The following is a 19,771-nucleotide window of genomic DNA, read 5'->3' as shown; positions in this document are numbered from 1 at the left end:
CTAGAACTCCTAATCTACTCATTATAATTCCATCGTGTTTGGGCTCAACAGAGTTGCCCTGACGAGCACCTTCAATCTAGATGAGGTCCAGGGTCTCATGATGGAGTCAGGAGCTGGTCACCAGAACTCCTAATCTACTCATCATAACTCCATCGTGTTTGGGTTCAATAGAGTTGCCCTGACGAGCACCATCAATCTAGATGAGGTCCAGGGTCTCATGATGGAGTCAGGAGCTGGTCACCAGAACTCCTAATCTACTCATCATAACTCCATCGTGTTTGGGCTCAATAGATTTGCCCTGATGAACACCATCGATCTAGATGAGGCCCAGGGTCTCATGATGGAGTCAGGAGTTGGTCACCAGAACTCCTAAACTACTCATCATAACCTCATCGTGTTCGGGCTCAATAGATTTGCCCTGACGAGCATCATCAATCTAGATAAAGTCCAGGGTCTCATGATGGAGTCAGGAGTTGGTCACTAGAACTCCTAATCTACTCATTATAATTCCAACGTGTTTGGGCTCAAAAATTTGCCCTGATGAGCACCATCGATCTAGATGAGGTCCAGGGTCTCATGATGGAGTCAGGAGTTGGTCACCAGAACTCCTAAACTACTCATCATAACCTCATCGTGTTTGGGCTCAATAGATTTGCCCTGACGAGCATCATCAATCTAGATAAAGTCCAGGGTCTCATGATGGAGTCAGGAGTTGGTCACTAGAACTCCTAATCTACTCATTATAATTCCAACGTGTTTGGGCTCAAAAGATTTGCCCTGACGAGCAACATCGATCTAGATGAGGTCCAGGGTCTCATGATGGAGTCAGGAGTTGGTCACCAGAACTCCTAATCTACTCATCATAACTGCATCGTGTTTGGGCTCAATAGAGTTGTCCTGACGAGCACCATCAATCTAGATCAGGTCCAGGGTCTCATGATGGACTCAGGAGTTGATCACCAGAACTCCTAATCTACTCATCATAACTCCATCGTGTTTGGGCTCAATAGAGTTGCCCTGACGAGCACCATCAATCTAGATCAGGTCCAGGGTCTCATGATGGACTCAGGAGTTGATCACCAGAACTCCTAGTCTATTCATCATAACTCCATCGTGTTTGGGCTCAAAAGATTTGCCCTGACGAGTACCATCGATCTAGATTAAGTCGAGGGTCTCATGATGGACTCAGTAGTTGGTCACCAGAACTCCTAATCTATTCATCATAATGGTAATTTGATGGTGCTTGTCGGAGTAAATCTATTGAGCCCAAACACGATGGAGTTATGATAAATAGATTACGAGTTCTGGTGACCAACTCCTGACTCCATCATGAGACCCTGGACTTCATTTAGATCGATGGTACTCGTCAGGGCAAATCTATTGAGCTCAAATACGATGGAATTATAATGAGTAGATTAGGAGTTCTAGTGACCTACTCCTGACTCCATCATGAGACCCTGGACTTCATCTAGATTGATGATGCTCATCAATCTAGCCCAAACTCTATGGAGTTATGATGAGTAAATTAGGAGTTCTGGGGAGTTCTGGTGACCAACTCCTGACTCCGTCATGAGACCGTGGACCTCATCTAGATCGATGGTGTTCGTCAGGGCAAATCTTTTGAGCCCAAGCACGATGGAATTATAATGAGTAGATTAGGAGTTCTGGTGACCAACTCCTGACTCCATCATAAGAACCTGGATGGACTTCATTCGGGTCAAAAATAATAATACAAACCCTAACGTGATTTCAAATAACACTGAAACTCTATAGCACTAATGTGCGCAAACGATTGGCATCTTGACTAGGCAGCATGGGTGCGCAGCCACCATGCCAATCGATACGACAACGAAACACTATCTGTCTCTCTCTCGTACTAATATGCACAAACGATTGGCATCTTGGCTGGGCAGCATGGGTGCGTAGCCAACATGCCAAACGTTTACGATACGACAAGGAAACACTATCTGTCTCTCTATCGCACTAATATGCGCAATCGATTGGCTTCTTGGCTAGGTATCATGGGTGCGTAGCCAACATGCCAATCGTTTACGATACGACAACGAAACACTACTCTCTCTCTCTATCGCACTAATATACGCAAACGATTGGTATTTTGGCTAGGCACTAAGCAAGTGTGTGGCCAACATGCCAATCGTTTACGATACGACAACGAAACACTATCTGTCTCTCTATCGCACTAATATACTTTATTTATACCTGCAGTCATTTACTAACTTCTTCATTTTCCATTAGTGTGAAAGAGACAGAATAAAGAGCAAGGGTTATAGTACACTCTGTAGTCTGTACACTTAGTAGTAGTGTCAGAGACATGTCAGTCGCTTCGCTTGACAGACAGATGAAGTGTGCGAAAGGGAAGCCATGACGTATATGAACAAGCCATAAGTGCGAAAGAGGCAGACTACATATGAGAAAACGTAACCAATTTTGAGTTCGAAGGCGGCCGAGGCGGCCAAAATCATATTGCCGTATTTTTTAACGTGAAAAATATAAGAGAATCATAAAGAAAAATATATATTAAGTAATTTAGTGACGATGGTGTCATGTTGTGTACCGGGTTGTAGTGTTTCAAGGCCAAAAAACCCAGGAAAATACTCATTTCACAGGTAATTTTGATATTCCTAGCGAAATTTTCGTAACGATATTTTATCAAATTAACAGCATAAAAAGTGTAAAAAACCAATTTATACAGTTCATTATAAGTTTTTCTTCAATCGTGTGTTAATATTTCATCATATTAGTCAATAATTTAGAATATTTTGTGTAAAAACCTAAACTGTTACTTTACGGTAGGGCTTGACAAAATGTTCATATGACTGTATCGATAACTTGTCGGTATATAAGTAGGTATGGAATTAGTTGTTCACAAGATATCATTAAGATATTACCTTTATAGCCGACTTAAAATAATAACGATTGTTATAATACCTTTTTTGAAGGTGCACATGTTCAGCGATAAATTTAAACTTCACTTTCCAACACAGTACTTACATTTTAACCACTTTTCAACGGCTTTGCCGCCAACACAAGGAAACACAAGACAGCGTATACTTGTACACAGCGTATACACACCCAACCCAGCTTGTCGGCAGGAAAAGGCGCGAAATTCAAATTTTCTTTGGTAAAGTCAACTATTTCCGAACACATTTTCAAACAACTTCAACTTTATCATTTTCAACTTTACAAACATATTTAAAAAAGTAGTCGATAAAGCAGTTAAACATCGATAGATTATTAATATGTTGTAACATGACATCACTATATTTGTTCGCACATAGACAATTTACGCACACACTTACATTTCATTTTTGGTCACACTTTCGAAGTTTGACAGTCGTTCTATACTATCCTATTTCTATGAGTAGTGTACATAAAAAAAAACTACTGTGCATATACAATAAAAGAAAGAGTGCCCATATGATATCATATGACACTAAAATTAATGTTGCTTGAAATTATATTGAAAACTATCAAGATTATTCTAGTCTGCATTGAAACGCGCGTCGCGTTGCCGGCGCTCGCGTACCGAGCGCCAACGCCATCTATCGAGCGTTATTTCGTGAAATCGGAGAACGCTCCAAGGATTAAGGGCTCTTAAGTTAAATAACACGCACTATTTTAGATAGGCACATGCAATAATATGTTAACAACGTTATGTATAGGGATGTTCATTATATTTAAAATAAGTTATTTCCACACCATGCTTGAAATGAAATAAAGCACATTTATGTACACAAGTAAAAAACCTGATAATTGCTTCTAAAAATGCGTAATTTTATTTTTGAGGCCGGAGCCTTAATAATATCAAAGGGAATTTGAAATTAATTGTCAAAGAAAATTTTGCAGCCACAGTAAATTCACTGCCATCTTTCGACACATGATTAAAACTTTTAGAACGCCATTGTTAAATTTATTAAATATCAAAATGAAGTTAAAGAAGTTGCGAATGTACCTGTGTCGTCGGTTTCGAGAGGTGTAGCGGCAGCGTCATAATCGTCCACATCTATTGGCTCCTCCTTCGCCTTCTTGCGTATCTTACCCTGCCGAACACACACAGAAGTTGTTATTATTATATTAATGCATACTTTTTAAATTAATGAACGTCGCTCCGGTGTATGAGCGTGACAGCGCTAGGCGTAGCTTACACACTGTGTTTTGTATCATGTTTTTATTACCGAGTACGTGCACTAATGTCGCGTATTTTTTAAATCATGACGTCTTATTTACAAAAAAAGCACTTACCCTGCGCTTGGTCTTCTTGAATTTGGTGTTTAACTCAGCCTCGCTGAGGTAGTCGGAGGCGAGCTTGAGTTCAGGCAGTTTAAGCGATTCCAGCCTCTTGTCTGGCCCGCCACGCATCCGTTCTTGCCGCTAGAATAATATGTAATTGGCATTACTTCAAATGGAAGTAAACAAGCCACAATATCGACCACGGCACAATTTTTAAAGAGTTATGCCCGTTATTAGAAAAAATTCAAACCATTATTGTCGTGTTTAGCGGACGGGATGTTCATTACTGTATTGTTTTATTTTTCAAGCTATAGGATAGAGTGAGACAGTAAGATAAACGACCTTACATGTCTCGTTCTTACAAGACCGTTGCACTACATATGCAGGCCTCGGCAGGAATAGCAATTCGTGGATTCGTTTCCTTTGTCGTCCGAAAAAATCGAAACTCATCCACGAATTGCCCATTCTCAGCATCTGCATCTGATGTACTATTGATTATAGTAGAAGTAGTGAGTGCTCACCATCATGTCTCGGAAACGCTGCGCCTCGATGCCCGCGTGGTCACCGAGAACGAAGCCGCGACGTTTCTCCGCTGCTTCCTATTAAATTATCCACACTGTAAAACTGACGATTCCATTGATAACTCTTACTTCAAAGACAGGTTCCACCAATGGCCAAATAAGAATTACAATGTTAGTAAGCGCGTATAATGTTGTCATAATAATTTCTGGAAACTAAAATTTCGGAAATTTGACATCTTTTTTCGTTTCCAATTAGGCTCCATTCGTTTATTACGTTAGAAGATTTAGGGGAGGGGGGGACACGGAAGAACATGTCTTATTTTTGCTTACAAGGGGAGGAGGGGGTTCTCATAGCTAAGCTCAAGCTAAGCGTAAGCTCACAAAGATGCAAGTATTCCATTTCTATGAAATTATGATGACGTTTAAATACTTCCACACACTATCTTATCAAACACGGTACAGAGTTAGATTAGACGGGCTTCAGTACCTTTGTAGGACAAATAAACGTTAAATTTTTTGACATAACGTATTAAACTTTAGTGGAATGCTCCTTCATCATACTAGTGTATTCCTATTTGTCGCCGCCCCTCGTGTCCGCCGCCATACATGAATCGAGGACAAACCGGGACAAATGTGCCCGTCGGGGACCAATGGGGATACACCATCATCCTCTTGGTTACCTTATCCAATTCTTCATCGTATTTGGACAGCACGGGTTTCTGATAGCCCAGGGCGGCGGCTTCCAAGTCCGCTTCGTCGTCGTACGCCTGGTAGCCGCTTTTGGCCTTCTTGCGGGACTCGATGTTCTGAGGATGGAAATAAATCATGTTGAAATATATGTTTGCGTACGAATAAAATATATAAATAAATAATAAATATTTGGGGATAAAACAAAGGATACTAGTGCCTACACCAATTCTGGGGATTAGTTGTCAAGCGGACCCCAGGCTCCCATGAGCCGTGGCAAAAGCCAGGACAACAGGAGGAAGAGAGAGAGACAATCTTACACAGATGTACATAGCCCCAAACTAAGCATTAAGCTTGTACTATGGGTACTAGATGATGATATACTTACTATACATACTTATATACATAAAAAACATCCATGACTCAGGAAGAAATATCTGTGTTCATCACACAAAAAAATGCCCTTACTGGGATACGAACCCGGGACCATATCGGTTTCATAGTCAGCTACACTACCCACTAGAGCAGACCGGTCATATGTATATGTATTTATATTTATCTATATATTTATTTTATAAAAATGTATTTATAAAATAAATATATAGATAAATATAATTTTACTGATATGAGGCTATAAATATATATATATTTATTTATTTTACTTTTATTTGCATAGTATTATGTTTTGTGTATATTCTGTGCTAGACTTTTTTTACTGCATCTGGAACACCTACTGACATGACATAAATTTATGAATAATAATATAATAAGGAGTTTTTTGCTATCATTAATCAGGGCCTTAATCTGTTCGTAACATTTAAGCCTTATTTACAGTTTGCTGTCGAGGGAAGGGCTGTGAGCAGGGACATTAAACACCTTGACGCTGAACAACGTTGGTCGCTGCGGCAGCAGAAGGAACATATAAGCAAAGTTGAAAAACTCTCCCTCGTTCATGCTATGCTGTGGTTATAAGGGATAAGGGACTAAAGAGACCTATCGATTTTTGTTGCCAGGGTCGCCATGGACCACCTGTTTTGTTATTACAAGACCGAATAAAATCAACTGATAGTTGATCTGTTTATAAATGAGCGCACCACTTCAGCTGTTTCCTAACGGAAACTACCAGTTAAGGACGACGGCGCTATAGCATAGTTGCAGAAATATTTCCGGTAACATTGCGCCGCTCACTGCCTGCCCGCAACGGCAGAGTGCACGTGTTGTGTATATGTCCTGTACCTTTTTGTAGCGCTCGTCGTCACCGATGTTGACGTTGTCGAGAGCACGTCCTCCGCGTCCTCGGCCAGAACGTCCTTGTCGGTCACTGTCAGCACCGCATGTCCTCCAACTGATAACTGTCCACCACCGACTGTCGTAGCTGTATCGTGACGTACCTTCTTGTAGCGCTCGTCGTCACCGATGTTGACGTTGTCGAGTACGTCCTCAGCGTCCTCGGCCAGAACGTCCTTGTCGGTCACTGTCAGCACCGCGTCGTCCGCCAACTGATAGTTGTCCACTAACGACTGATGTAACTGTATCGTGACGTACCTTCTTGTAGCGCTCGTCGTCACCGATGTTGACGTTGTCGAGTACGTCCTCAGCGTCCTCGGCCAGAACGTCCTTGTCGGTCACTGTCAGCACCGCATGTCCTCCAACTGATAACTGTCCACCACCGACTGTCGTAGCTGTATCGTGACGTACCTTCTTGTAGCGCTCGTCGTCACCGATGTTGACGTTGTCGAGTACGTCCTCAGCGTCCTCGGCCAGAACGTCCTTGTCGGTCACTGTCAGCACCGCGTCGTCCGCCAACTGATAGTTGTCCACTAACGACTGATGTAACTGTATCGTGACGTACCTTCTTGTAGCGCTCGTCGTCACCGATGTTGACGTTGTCGAGTACGTCCTCAGCGTCCTCGGCCAGAACGTCCTTGTCGGTCACTGTCAGCACCGCATGTCCTCCAACTGATAACTGTCCACCACCGACTGTCGTAGCTGTATCGTGACGTACCTTTTTGTAGCGCTCGTCGTCACCGATGTTGATGTTGTCGAGCACATCCTGCGCGTCCTCGGTCAGAACGTCCTTGTCGGTCACTGTCAGCACCGCGTCGTCCGCCAACTGATATTTGTCCACCAACGCCTGTTGTAACTGTATCGTGACGTACCTTCTTGTAGCGCTCGTCGTCCACGATGTTGACGTTGACGAGCACGTCCTCCGCGTCCTCGGCCAGAACGTCCTTGTCGGCCAACGTCAGCACGGTGTCGCGCTCGTCTGCTAACTGATGAACAAATACCTTTTTTACTGTCACTATTCAAACTACCATCAAAGTATACCGGGTCTATATTGGAAGGTATACATTTCTCTTGCCTATTTTCACTTCGCATAAAATAGTTTGGCATAACTATTGATCCGAATAAATTGATTATCCTAATTTTTATACGCATAAACTTGTCTTGCCTAAAAGATTTTAGCCCTACAGGTTAAATGTCATAAGATTCTTATGTAGAATCCTTCTCTATGTATAACTTGTATAGCCAAAATTCGAATATCCTAATTTTTATGCACATACACTTGTCTTGTCTAATAAACTTCCATCCTACAGGTTAAATGTCATAAGATTCTTATGTCGAATCCTCCTATACGCATAACCCGTATATCCTAAAACTTATATTACTGATGCGTAAGTTACCCAATATTAACTTCTTGACAGTAGTTTACTTTATGCATAAATTCAAGCCTAACCTAACCGGAACGGCTTTTCTAAATACAGTCCATCTTTGTGGGGATCGCAGTTCTAACCTAACCTGCTGATATGACAATAAATGAATCACGTGATTTTGGGAAGATAGGGCCCGTAACCCAAATATAATGCGTAATGTATTATGAAGTTTGATGTTATAAAAATCCAACATTAGGCATTTTTATATACGGCCAAAAAATATCATGCACATAATATATTAGCAACACAGCTTTTTAGGCGATTTGAAGCATTATTATAGTAACATTTATGCGAAGTAGCGATATGCCAACTGTGTTATGCTATGTGAAAATATTACAATCCATTTTATGCGAATAAGGGACCCAAATATACCTTTTAAACCAATAATTATATATTTTTTTTTATAATTGGCCCCGGCATCTTCGAGTACAACATACATTAATAAAAAAAACTGACAAATTGAGAAGCTTCTCTTTCAAAATACATATTTAGGAAGTCAGTTAAAAATTAATTATCCAGCTTTTCAATTGTTTAGGTAACTGCATATGTAAAGTATAACTACGCCTTAGGGAGCCCTGTTTGCATAATCTGTCGACCCAAAGTGTGTACTTACCGAGTTGAGGTCGTGTGCGACCCGCAGCCCCGTCAGCGCAGAGGAACTGTAGGCTTGGGAGCGGTCGGCACGCACCTCCTCTTCGACCAGGGCTGAAACACCGAAGACTGCGTCCATCTCATCCAGCATGGCCGCCTGGTGACAACAAACAATTATTTGTCAATATTTTTGTCCAGATTTTAAAAGTGAATATGGTTTTTACTCGCTTATTGGAAGCCTCGTTCAGAAACCCTAGCCCTAGATTATCATACACTGTATATCTCTCAAAGTGGAGTGGCAGGGGTGCGAGAGAAATTGTGAAGGGTCTGTGATTAATGAGTTTTGAAAAAATTGCTTGAAGATGTTATTAAAACTGTAATAATGAGTATTGATAAATAAGATGACGCATTGGTTTGTTAAATCAATTTGATATGTTTGAGGTTAACTAAGGTGCATTTTAAATTTTTACTGTACATTAGATATTTTTCTAGCCTTCCATCTATAATTGGAATATTTTAATGTGCCCGAATGTTTCTTAAGAGCTCTTCCTTCCTATTATTCGGACATCATAAATACTACATTCCCCTCTGGTGTTGAAGGTGTCCATGGGCGGCGGTAATCGCTTACCATCAGGTGATCCGTCTGCTCGATTACCTCCTCTATCATAAAATAAATAAATTGAGAATTAAAAAATGAACAAAAGAAAGTATTAATTTACCCTCTTAGCAGCCTCTTGTTTCTGTTTCTCAATGTCGCGGGATTTGTTTACCCAGGCCGACGCGTCTTCATCGTCGGAGCCCTCTGCCAGCAGTGTTGTTTGCAGCCTGAAAAATTATTATTATGTATACCAAAACTGGCAAAAGTGATATATGAAGTGTGTCGTTCATGTATCGTCAAGTCGTCATATGCATTTTGACGTAGATATACAGGTAAATACTTTGTAAGATATGTACGTTTATCGCTTTGGCCGCCAAAGACGTCAACTGACGCGCATGACTGCATACCAATATCAACTTTCGTGCATTGCGACAAGATTCACGATGACGCGCCGCACACGATAGCCGTGGCGTTCAAAAGGTTTAACCTCACAGTCAGTTAGCGACTGCAGCGGCGTTAGCGTCAGACCAAGATAAGTTGGCAGCGATTTTGGCAGCCCAAACAGTGCAAGTGTTATTTTAAACGTCGAACCTCTATGAAATTATGACGTTTAATTGATATTTGCACAGGCTGGGTTATCAAAATCGCTGTCAACTTATCTTGGTCTGACTCTACCACTGCAGCGTTGCAGCAACGGAAAGAGGACGACGCGACGCCAATGTTAATATCGGTGACTACATCAGTGAAGGAGTTGAACGATCAAATGCCGACAACGATGCGGCTACGCCAACAACGCAGTATATGAAATGGACAGTGACATCGCCTTGTTTCCGCTGCAGCAGTAATTCAGCTCTACAGTCACAATCTAAATATAAGCTTAATCCACGTAAGTTTTTTTTGTTTGGACCCCCAGTTTAGGTGCAAAAATAAAATCTAAGGTCAGCAATCCTTTCCCCATTTCACCTTTCAGTTGTTACAATATATAAAATACCTAGGTACAAAAGTCAGTCAGCAATAAATCTGTCGGGAAAACTTGATCCATAGAAACAAAGCTAAACTTACTTCATTTCCATTTGTCTTTTTTCTTTGCGCTCCTCCAGCCGCTCGCGTAGTTTTTCGGTGCGCCGCTGCTGCGCGAGGTTCGTGGCCGGCTTGTGGTAGAACTCCCCCAAATCATCTTTGAACTTGCCGTCATCTGTGGAAGTACAGCATCACTATAGTTATTTAACAATAAAATAAAGCGGCATTCGAGCAATAACAATTTTCTAAATAGATCTGCCATAAGCTCAGGCAGCTGGTGTATAATTTACCAAAAGGATCTTGGGCCTTGGATATGGAGAGACTGTTGCCTCTTTTCTATACTCGCGATTTAATAACAAGCAATAACTTACAAACATCTTATGCCTTGCATTGCAACTACTTACCATCTGGTTTCTCCTGAACTTCTAGAGGCTTTAGCCCGAGCTTGGCTCGCAATCTGTTCGTGTCCTCAATGGAAAGGCTCTCCCCAGCGCCGGAGCTTTCCACCGCACTCCCACCTGCGCGAGGTGACGATTCTCGCGAGTGGCTGTCCCGCGGGTAACTGACTTCGCGCGTGCTGCAAAAAAGGAGAAAAGCTGTCCAAAGCTGTCGCGGGCTGTGCTGCGCGACCTAAGCGTTTGGCCTTTATAATAGTATTTTTCCTACTCCTCTACTGTTATCTGTGATTTATGCATTCATTAATACGAATATAAGAACATACATAAAAGATTTCAAGAAAAGTCTATATTGTCTATTCCTCATAAAAGCTCTTGTGCTTTTATAAGCTATAATGTTACTGCGATTAATGGCTACCAACCTAACAAAACCCAAACGAATACAGTTTTAAACTAAGTGCATTGCTGCCAACTTACAAAATATTCATTTGGTTGCATAGTAAAAATAATTACTTCATAAGTCAGAAACACGCATGTGACACCCGTAATATAGCAACACCCATAGACTACGAAGACCGCTTAGCGTTGCTTGTTAATCTCCGTAGGCTACGGTGGCCAAAATTGAGAAAAAACTGTCCAAAAAATTAATTTAGCAAGTAGCAAGTACCAGGGCCTCATGAGTTACGAGGAGGTGTCGCCGACCGGCCGGCCGCGGCCCGGGGCGGGCCGGGCGCGTAACAAGGTATGCTCGCGCGTCTTGGCTATATACTTTTGCTGTAATTTGTTTACCTAAATTAAGATTTATTTTTGTTGACTCGTAGGAAAAATATTGTATGCAACGTTGTATAAGTAGGTCAAAAAATTCTCGTGGCGTATAAAATACTATTATGCATCAGTTTTATAAGAAGGGTCAAAAAAGGCGAGTGGCGTGAGTTACAATGTGAGCCGGAGCCGAAGGCGTAGGCGAACATTGTAAAGGAATACGCCACGAGAATTTTTTGACCTACTTATACAACGTTGCATACAATATTTTTCCTACGAGTCAACAAAAATAAATCTTAATTTAGGTAAACAAATTACAGCAAAAGTATATAGCCAAGACGCGCGAGCATACCTTGTTACGCGCCCGGCCCGCCCCGGGCCGCGGCCGGCCGGTCGGCGACACCTCCTCGTAACTCATGAGGCCCTGTTACTTGCTACTTGCTAAATTAATTTTTTGGACAGTTTTTTCTCAATTTTGGCCACCGTAGCCTACGGAGACTAACAAGCAACGCTAAGCGGTCTTCGTAGTCTATGGGTGTTGCTATATTACGGGTGTCACATGCGTGTTTCTGATTGATGAATATTTTGTAAGTTGGCATCAATGCAGTTAGTTTTCCGTATTCGTTTTGGTTTTGTTAGGTTGGTAGCCATTAATCGCAGTAACGTTATAGCGTATAAAAGCACAAGAGCTTTTATGAGGAATAGACAGTATAGACTTTTCTTGAAATCTTTTATGTATGTTCTTATATTCGTGTTAATGAATGCATAAATGACAGATAACAGTAGAGGAGTAGGAAAATGCCTTAAGGAACCTACTTTATCCACGAAAAATATGTAAATGTGTATTGATGTTGACGCTAAGGTAGACTCGGCGAGATTACTTAACTGCTCTGGATTCAGCGAGATAAAATAAGAGTCCCGTGATACAGGCAAGGACAGATCTACTCTGTGTATATATAAATATCAATAGGCCGTAGGTGCTGGTCTTGGCTCGGCGTAAAAAGTGGCAGATATCTAAACCCCCACAAAACTACAGCATACCTGACTGGATCATCGCGCACGCGCTCCCTCCGCAAGCTGCGCTCACGCTCGCGCTCGCCATTGCTACTAGGTGACGACTCGAAACCGGGCTCGTACCGCTCCGTCAAATGCGAATCCACTGGCACCTCCTCAACTGCAACAAATAAACACAGTATTAGGGTTACCTACATTTCGCAGTATACGTGTACTGCCCCAGTCGCGTTCGTCGGGGGATGCAGCGTCGAGCTTTCAAGGGATTTCAGCAGCGGGCACGGAGGCCGCTCGTAACGGTTCGAATAGTTTGCATTGATCTGGGAGCGCTGGTTCTTGCGTCACGCTACGTTTTCCTGAGTAATTTGCAAAGTTTGGGGTTAAAGTAAAAAGAAGAAGGAAGAAGAAGAAGAGTCAGGCTTGGCTAAGATTGAAAGTGCAGAGTGCGTTATATGACTAGCATTGGCATTTAATACGGAATATTCCTTTTTACCCGAGAGCGCAACGCAAAGGACATAGACAGCACATTACTCTTGTTTATTCGTCTATATAAGTATGTATTCCTTTATCGCACTCTGGAAACCAGGGGGCCTACCGCGAAAACCGAAATTTACAAATTGTGGGGACCTTTCTCTTTTACTCTTACTAAGACGTAATCAGAGTGACAGAGTAAAATTCCCGCAATTGACGAACTTCGATTTTCGGTTTTAACTTTCGATTTTGAAATGACCAAGTAAATAAAGACAATCAGACGCTATATTTTGAAAAAGAACTATATTAAAACATATTTCCATAGCGTGTACATTCTTTTTCTTGTGATTTACAATGCATATATATGCCCTGAAATTTTATTTTATAGATCAAGGCCCGCGTGACGTACGGAAGGGACAAATGTGTACGCAGAGCGCTGATACAAAAAGAATGCTAATTAAATCGTTTTGCAATTGAATATTATTTTATATGATTTACTCTTATTGTCAAATGTTTTCATATTTCTTATAATTTCTTAGGATGGGCCACTTTGAGATTAAAAAGAGGTATAGGTACAAACCGTGAAAATAAAAAATACACCAAAAAAAAAATTTGGTCATTATAATATTTTTGAGGTACATTCCATTCGGCTGTCATTATAGTATTTTGAGATTGCTGGCAATTTGAATTGTACCTACGTAGTGTTATTCCAATTATTACCACATTTTTACCAATGAAACCTAGTTCTTGTACCACTGTTTGCAGTTAGTATTACAAATTTAATCACTTTTGTCATTATTTCAAAATTAACTGTAACCTTTACTTAAATAATATTGAAAGTAAAAAAAAACATGCAAACCGGCTTTTTTACTCACTCGCGGTTTTTAAAAAAACGTAAAATGTAATGTTGTATCTTGCCTATTATTTCCAATCAAACCTTTACCTTTACATCCAATCAAACCTTTACATCTAAACCCATGTTATGCAGAAAAATAAACTTTTCTATCTTCGTCGCAGTGTATATAAGTGGTCCATCATTCGGACTTTGTTGTTTATTTTTGACGAAATACTTGGTTTTGCTAGTTTTCTTAAGGCTCTAAATGATAGTGCCGCCCATGACAGACCAAGTAGTTACATAAAAAATCGGACGATTTTTTATGTACTGCTATTATATTGTATACAACTGTAAAATCAGTAATATGTACATAAGTTGATAAACTGTTGTGCGGCTAGTAAAAGGACTGACAAAAAAGTTGTATATCAGAAGATTCTAACATCTCTGAGTATTCCTATGACAGCAATAAAAAAACCTGAAAGAACATTTATATCAAAATATCCTGAATGAATATTTATGTAAAAAAAACTTTAATCTCTATACCTAACAAACCTTACAAATTCCATATAAATTCTCTGAGAACCCAAAATCGCCAGTCAATAAGGGCTACGGGAAAAAGAGGCGTCTGCGTTTCAGGGTCATTCCTAAAATGAAGAGTCCGTACCTCTAAAGAAACAAAACGGAACCCTAGGACCTCACGCTTATCTGTCTGTCCATCGTCTCACACGGCCTTTCGTCTGAAAGTACTGGAGTTGAAATTCGGTACACATGTAAGTGACCCAAAGACGGATATCTATTATTTATTTGTTTATTTAGACTTTATTGCACAAAATATATATATAACAATGTACAAATGGCGGACTTAATGCCAAATGGCATTCTCTACCAGTCAACTAAAGGGCTAAACAGAGATACCTAGAATTGGTGCAGAGAAAAAATATATTAAATGAATAAAAAAAAGCAAACCATACTACCATAGTTTATGATAACTACATAAATAAATAATAACAATATACATATAAACTACCACATATTTATAGAATACAAACTATAAATATACCTAATAATGATCAATATTATTCGAACTATATTATTACATAAATATAACATAATAACAATTAATATAGAATTATATTATTATGTAATGTAAGTAAATAATCAAATTTAAACATCGGAGCCCATCTTTCAGGGGGAAATTTGATAATAAAAAAGTTTTGCAAACTACAGTAGCGGCAAATGATATAATATATCTTTTCAGATACAATTGCATAAGTTGTTTGGGAATTTATTAAAATCGTGTGAAAACGACAATTCGATTAAACTAGGGTACTTTGAGACAATTCTAAAAACCCCAAACACAATTAGGTTGCGTTATTTCATCATAGAGTTCCTATGGCCACCTCCTGTCTCCATCAGATCAGCTCCAGCATCAGAGCTTAAAATTTGCATTCATTGTTTGCATACATGTAAGTCGGGTGATAATGCAATATTATGGTACAGTTTTTTTTCTGTTTGAAAGGGTATGCTTTATAGTAGGTTCTATTAAAATCATAGTCAGGATTCGATGGAGGAATCGTGAATCTTCTAATACTATAAGTACACCTATATAGTTATTTGGGTATTTTTAATAGTAACTTGTGCATTTACTTCTGGAAATAACCAATCGGTGAAGTACAACTGTGTATAAAGACCAATGAGGACAAGGAAGTCGGTTCTTTGTTTACGATTATTTTTGTAAACATTTTTAAGACCACAAGTAGATCTTTTAACAGAGAGAATGGCAAAGAGTTTTATACTGTTTGTGGTTCTAGATTCTAAAAGTATTATATTAGGTAGATCCTCTGTATTTTATGATATATTTACTAAGAGAATTTTAAAATTTATCTTATAAATATAATGCAAATTAATGTATTACTGTATACCTGCATTTTACTAGTACTTAACATAGTAGTAGTTAGGAGGAGGAGATAATGAAAGGCATTAAAATACGAGTGTGGGTTTAAGAAATGAATGAAGTGAATTTCTTAAAAGGACTACATGAGTGTTTTAATGCCTAATTATGTAGTTACATACACTATTCTATTTACACACATATTATAAACTTTCTATGATATATGCATTAACCCAAATTACAGCCAACATTGGGGCATCGTTGATCTCTTGGCGGAACTCGCGAATATGTAGTGGCGTTTCCGAAATATTTTTATCACTCATTTTGCAAGAAACATTTTCTATAGTTACTTTAAAAACAACAAAACAAAACACAATTAATTGTATACTTAAAACTAATTAAAAGATAAATTGTACGTCAAATGGCGGTAAATGAAACCTTTTTCACGCATACGTAGTTTTTTCAATCAGAGACAAACTAGAGTCGGAGGAGTTCCATACAAACTAACAGAGATTTGTCGAAATTGTATGCAACTAGGCGGGTCCATACAGAGCGAGCATACCCGCCTATTGACATTTCATTTCGAACAAAAAGGCATCTCGACTGATATTAGACTAGAAGTTAAATTGAATTGTTTTTTTTTTTCAGACATGTTCTAAATTTGAATGTCATTACCAAATCGATTTGGATGTAGTAATTAATTACAATTACAAAATTTTCACAGATAAGAAAAACGTTAATATTGATTTTTATTTACGGATTTTGAAGGCATCATATAGGGTTTATGATATGTGAGTAGATAAATGTAAGGCCTGTCACCCCAACTTAAGTAACAAAAGGAACAAAATGCATTGGCTGGTTGTTGTTCTGCCGCTGATTGTGTTTAGCCTAGTCAGTATAAAGCTGGACCCTAGGCTTCAATCCTGTTAAAGAGATTAATTTGTGTTTATCCCAAATATTTCGAAGTCGATGCAAGTTGGTCTAAAAATGAATATGGAGAAAACAAAGTGGATGAGCACTGCTGAAAAGGCAACCATTTCATTGGAAGGCAAAACAATGGAGAGAGTAAGCCATTATGTATATTTGGGTCAGAAAATAACGCCAGACGGTAACTCTTGGATGCTGAAATTAGGCGCATTCAATTGGGATGGGGCACATTTCCAAGCTGGGCGATGTTTTCAGGTCCAAATCCTACAGTCACTGAAAACCAGGGTTTAAAACCAATGCATCCTCCCAGTAATGACCTACGCATGCGAGACATGGACGTTGACTGTTGGAAAAGAGCTATGGAGCGCGCGATGCTCGGGATATCCCTGCGAGACAGAATTCAGAACGTGGACATATACCAATCACAAAAGTTACCGACATCATGCAGCTGAAGTGGGAATGGGCCGGCAATATATGTCGCAGTGGCGATGACCGATGGGGCCAGCGAGTACTGTTCTGGAGACCTCCACTGGGAAGAAGAGGTGATGGAAAACCACGAGTCAGATGGTCGGACAATATCAGATAGGTAACGGAAAGACAGACAGTTACATTCACATTCAAAATATTTTTGAATTAAATTAAAATAGCCTTTATTCCTGACACTTAATTTTACATTTTCTTTTAAAGTTACACAAGTATCCACCTATTTATTTATTTATGTTTTTACTCCTTCTGTGTTTCTTTTTCTTTGTCAGGCTGTCTTTAACATATGCGTCCTCCAGGCGGTGCCACTCCTCATGGTTTTTTGAGAGTCTTCTCCAGTCTTCAGGAAATTTAAAATATTAGTAGGGATCTATCTAAAAAAATATTGATTTTACTGGGTTGAGCTGGAGCCAAACCAGAAGGGTTGTTAAAGATAGGAAGGTGTGGTGCGAGTTTGTCAATGCCCTTTGCACCTCTGGGGTGTCTTAGGACAACAAGAACATTATATGTATTGTCATCTAGTACCAAGCCTTAGTTTCATATATATATATATATATATTATATGGGCCTAGGCTGTATCATCTAAGATTGTTAGATTTAATATTATTATTTATTGGTTGATGTGTTGTTTGGCTGGTTTTGTTGTTTAGTCCAGTCTCTGCTGTATTTTGCTTTTACAAGTATAAACTGTGTGAATGTGATTTTGAAGAGAAGGAACTAATGTTTCAATTGCATTGGAGAAAAGGCAACTATTGTACAGTACCCACCTGCTGGCACCGGCACTCGGGGCGCAGGGGCCCGACGCGAATGCCACCGAGTCTGAAATAACGAGCAGACAATGCCATTATCAAGTCAAACGGGGGAGACGTCCCGCCAATTATCATCTCTACACAGGTTAACAGAAACAACGCATTAAGAGTAATAGTTTAGTTGCTTATGGTTGCACAACACAAATGGTTCCCAAAAAAGGAGATGATCAATGGCGTAAGACGTAATTAAATAAAATATTGGAGGTGAAACTAACCGTCTGGGGACCGGTCCTTTTTGCGATCCTTGTGTTTTCTATGCTTTTTACGTTCACGTTCTTCGCCTTCCAAAGGAGACCGTGACCGACTCCTGTGCTTCTTCTTTTTTGACTCCTTCTTATGTTTTTTGGAACCCATTTTAAGGTGTTCGATTTAAATACACAATGCGTTTATATTTTCTGATAATAACACTAAATTAAACAGCTTCAAACACAACACGTTTCATCTGTCAATTTATCAAATACAATGACGCCATCTTGTTTTGAATTTGAAAATACCACAGACATCACAAACTATACACAAACTCACAAATCCGGAATTATAAGGCCTCAAACGCACGAGCGCGTACAACCACGGAATAAATAATATAGTCTGTCACGCCTTTTCCATCAGTAGGTAATACGGTAAATTTTAAGTGATCTAGGGTTTATTGTCCCATAGAAAATTTCAATTTCGTGCCTTTTTCTATTGACAATATTGTTTGACAGACTATAGTATGCTATGCACTACCGTACAGAAATGAAATGACTATTGAGTGTGGAATTAAGAGGAGTGGCATCTCTTATGGTAGAACTGTTGCAAAAGTGTCCAGCTGTCAGCTATAAATAATAGTTCAAAATCTCTCCAGAGTAGCGCTAGAGTAGCTAAGAACCTAGGCGTTATATATTCTATGTCTATGAGGCGTTATTCACAGAGTGAAGTGCGCTGTCTATGATTTGATTTTTTTGTTCAAGTACTCTAGGTATTGTAGCGCCACCTATTTAAAGTTTTTTGATGACACTTTTTGGTACATGGAGATTTCGTTCCTTATCTCCACCTCCCGTAGAAATGACACTTCCTACAAGACCGAAGTTTGACAGCGATTCAAGGACAATTATATGGAAGGTGGACGTAAGGAATTAAATCTCCATGTACCAAAAAGTGTCATCAAAAAATTTATTTAATGTCAGTTTGCTTGCTCCATATATTTTGTTGACATATTTCTTTGGCATTGGGCGTCTATTTCTTTTTCTCCACACCAACCGGTAAATAGTAATTAATTTGCATGTTAGCTTATCCTGTAATTGTAGTTTTTAACATTATTTTTATAAGTTATGTAAGTTACTAACACATATATGGGTTACAGGTGTATTATGCCTGAAATAAATGATAATTTAATTTAAAGACCCTCTTCATTGTTCAAAAACTAATGAGAAGGTTGCATTTTATCCACATGCGAGGCAAAGTATTTAATCAGATCCCTTGTAAAACAAATAACTATTAATAATTATGCCAATGCCCGTGTATTTATTCTATACGATGGCAGTGGTGCTTTTTTGCCAAGCGTTGTTGGATTTTCGACTTAGAGCGTTGGCCGATAGATCGAATTTAGTGTACGGACGGATTCAAACACTTTTTAACGCGCGTGATTGAATATTTTATCCCAGTAGTCATTTATTTAGGAGTTTATGAGATCATGAGTTTGGAATCATGAGTGAAGTAATATTTCAAGTAGAATGTAAATTATAATCCACAAAAAATAATTAACTTAAATGTGACCTGTAAATTTTTTAACATTTCAAATTATATTAAATATCATAAATATGCGC

General features: G+C 39.4%; 1 protein-coding gene across 1 annotated transcript in view; it reads right to left on the bottom strand.

The window, feature by feature from the left end:
- The window catches only part of LOC133534819 (U4/U6.U5 tri-snRNP-associated protein 1), a 36,706-nt gene extending 18,214 nt beyond the window's left edge, over window positions 1–18,492 (bottom strand). The window contains exons 1-11 of the mRNA XM_061874106.1: window positions 18,182–18,492; window positions 12,581–12,713; window positions 10,787–10,959; window positions 10,425–10,557; window positions 9,484–9,589; window positions 8,787–8,921; window positions 7,619–7,732; window positions 5,453–5,578; window positions 4,773–4,850; window positions 4,264–4,392; window positions 3,974–4,061 (exon numbers count right to left, since the gene is read on the bottom strand). Coding sequence (XP_061730090.1) covers window positions 3,974–4,061; window positions 4,264–4,392; window positions 4,773–4,850; window positions 5,453–5,578; window positions 7,619–7,732; window positions 8,787–8,921; window positions 9,484–9,589; window positions 10,425–10,557; window positions 10,787–10,959; window positions 12,581–12,713; window positions 18,182–18,320 — 1,354 coding nt within the window. The 5' untranslated portion in view covers window positions 18,321–18,492. The remainder of the gene's footprint in view (window positions 1–3,973; window positions 4,062–4,263; window positions 4,393–4,772; window positions 4,851–5,452; window positions 5,579–7,618; window positions 7,733–8,786; window positions 8,922–9,483; window positions 9,590–10,424; window positions 10,558–10,786; window positions 10,960–12,580; window positions 12,714–18,181) is intronic.
- Window positions 18,493–19,771: the final 1,279 nt, after the last annotated feature.

The sequence above is a fragment of the Cydia pomonella genome, chromosome 2 (genome assembly GCF_033807575.1).
Source record: "Cydia pomonella isolate Wapato2018A chromosome 2, ilCydPomo1, whole genome shotgun sequence".
Classification (NCBI taxonomy): Eukaryota; Metazoa; Arthropoda; class Insecta; order Lepidoptera; family Tortricidae; genus Cydia; species Cydia pomonella.
Note: the sequence above shows the minus strand (reverse complement) of the source record. Positions and strands in the feature narration are given on the sequence as shown.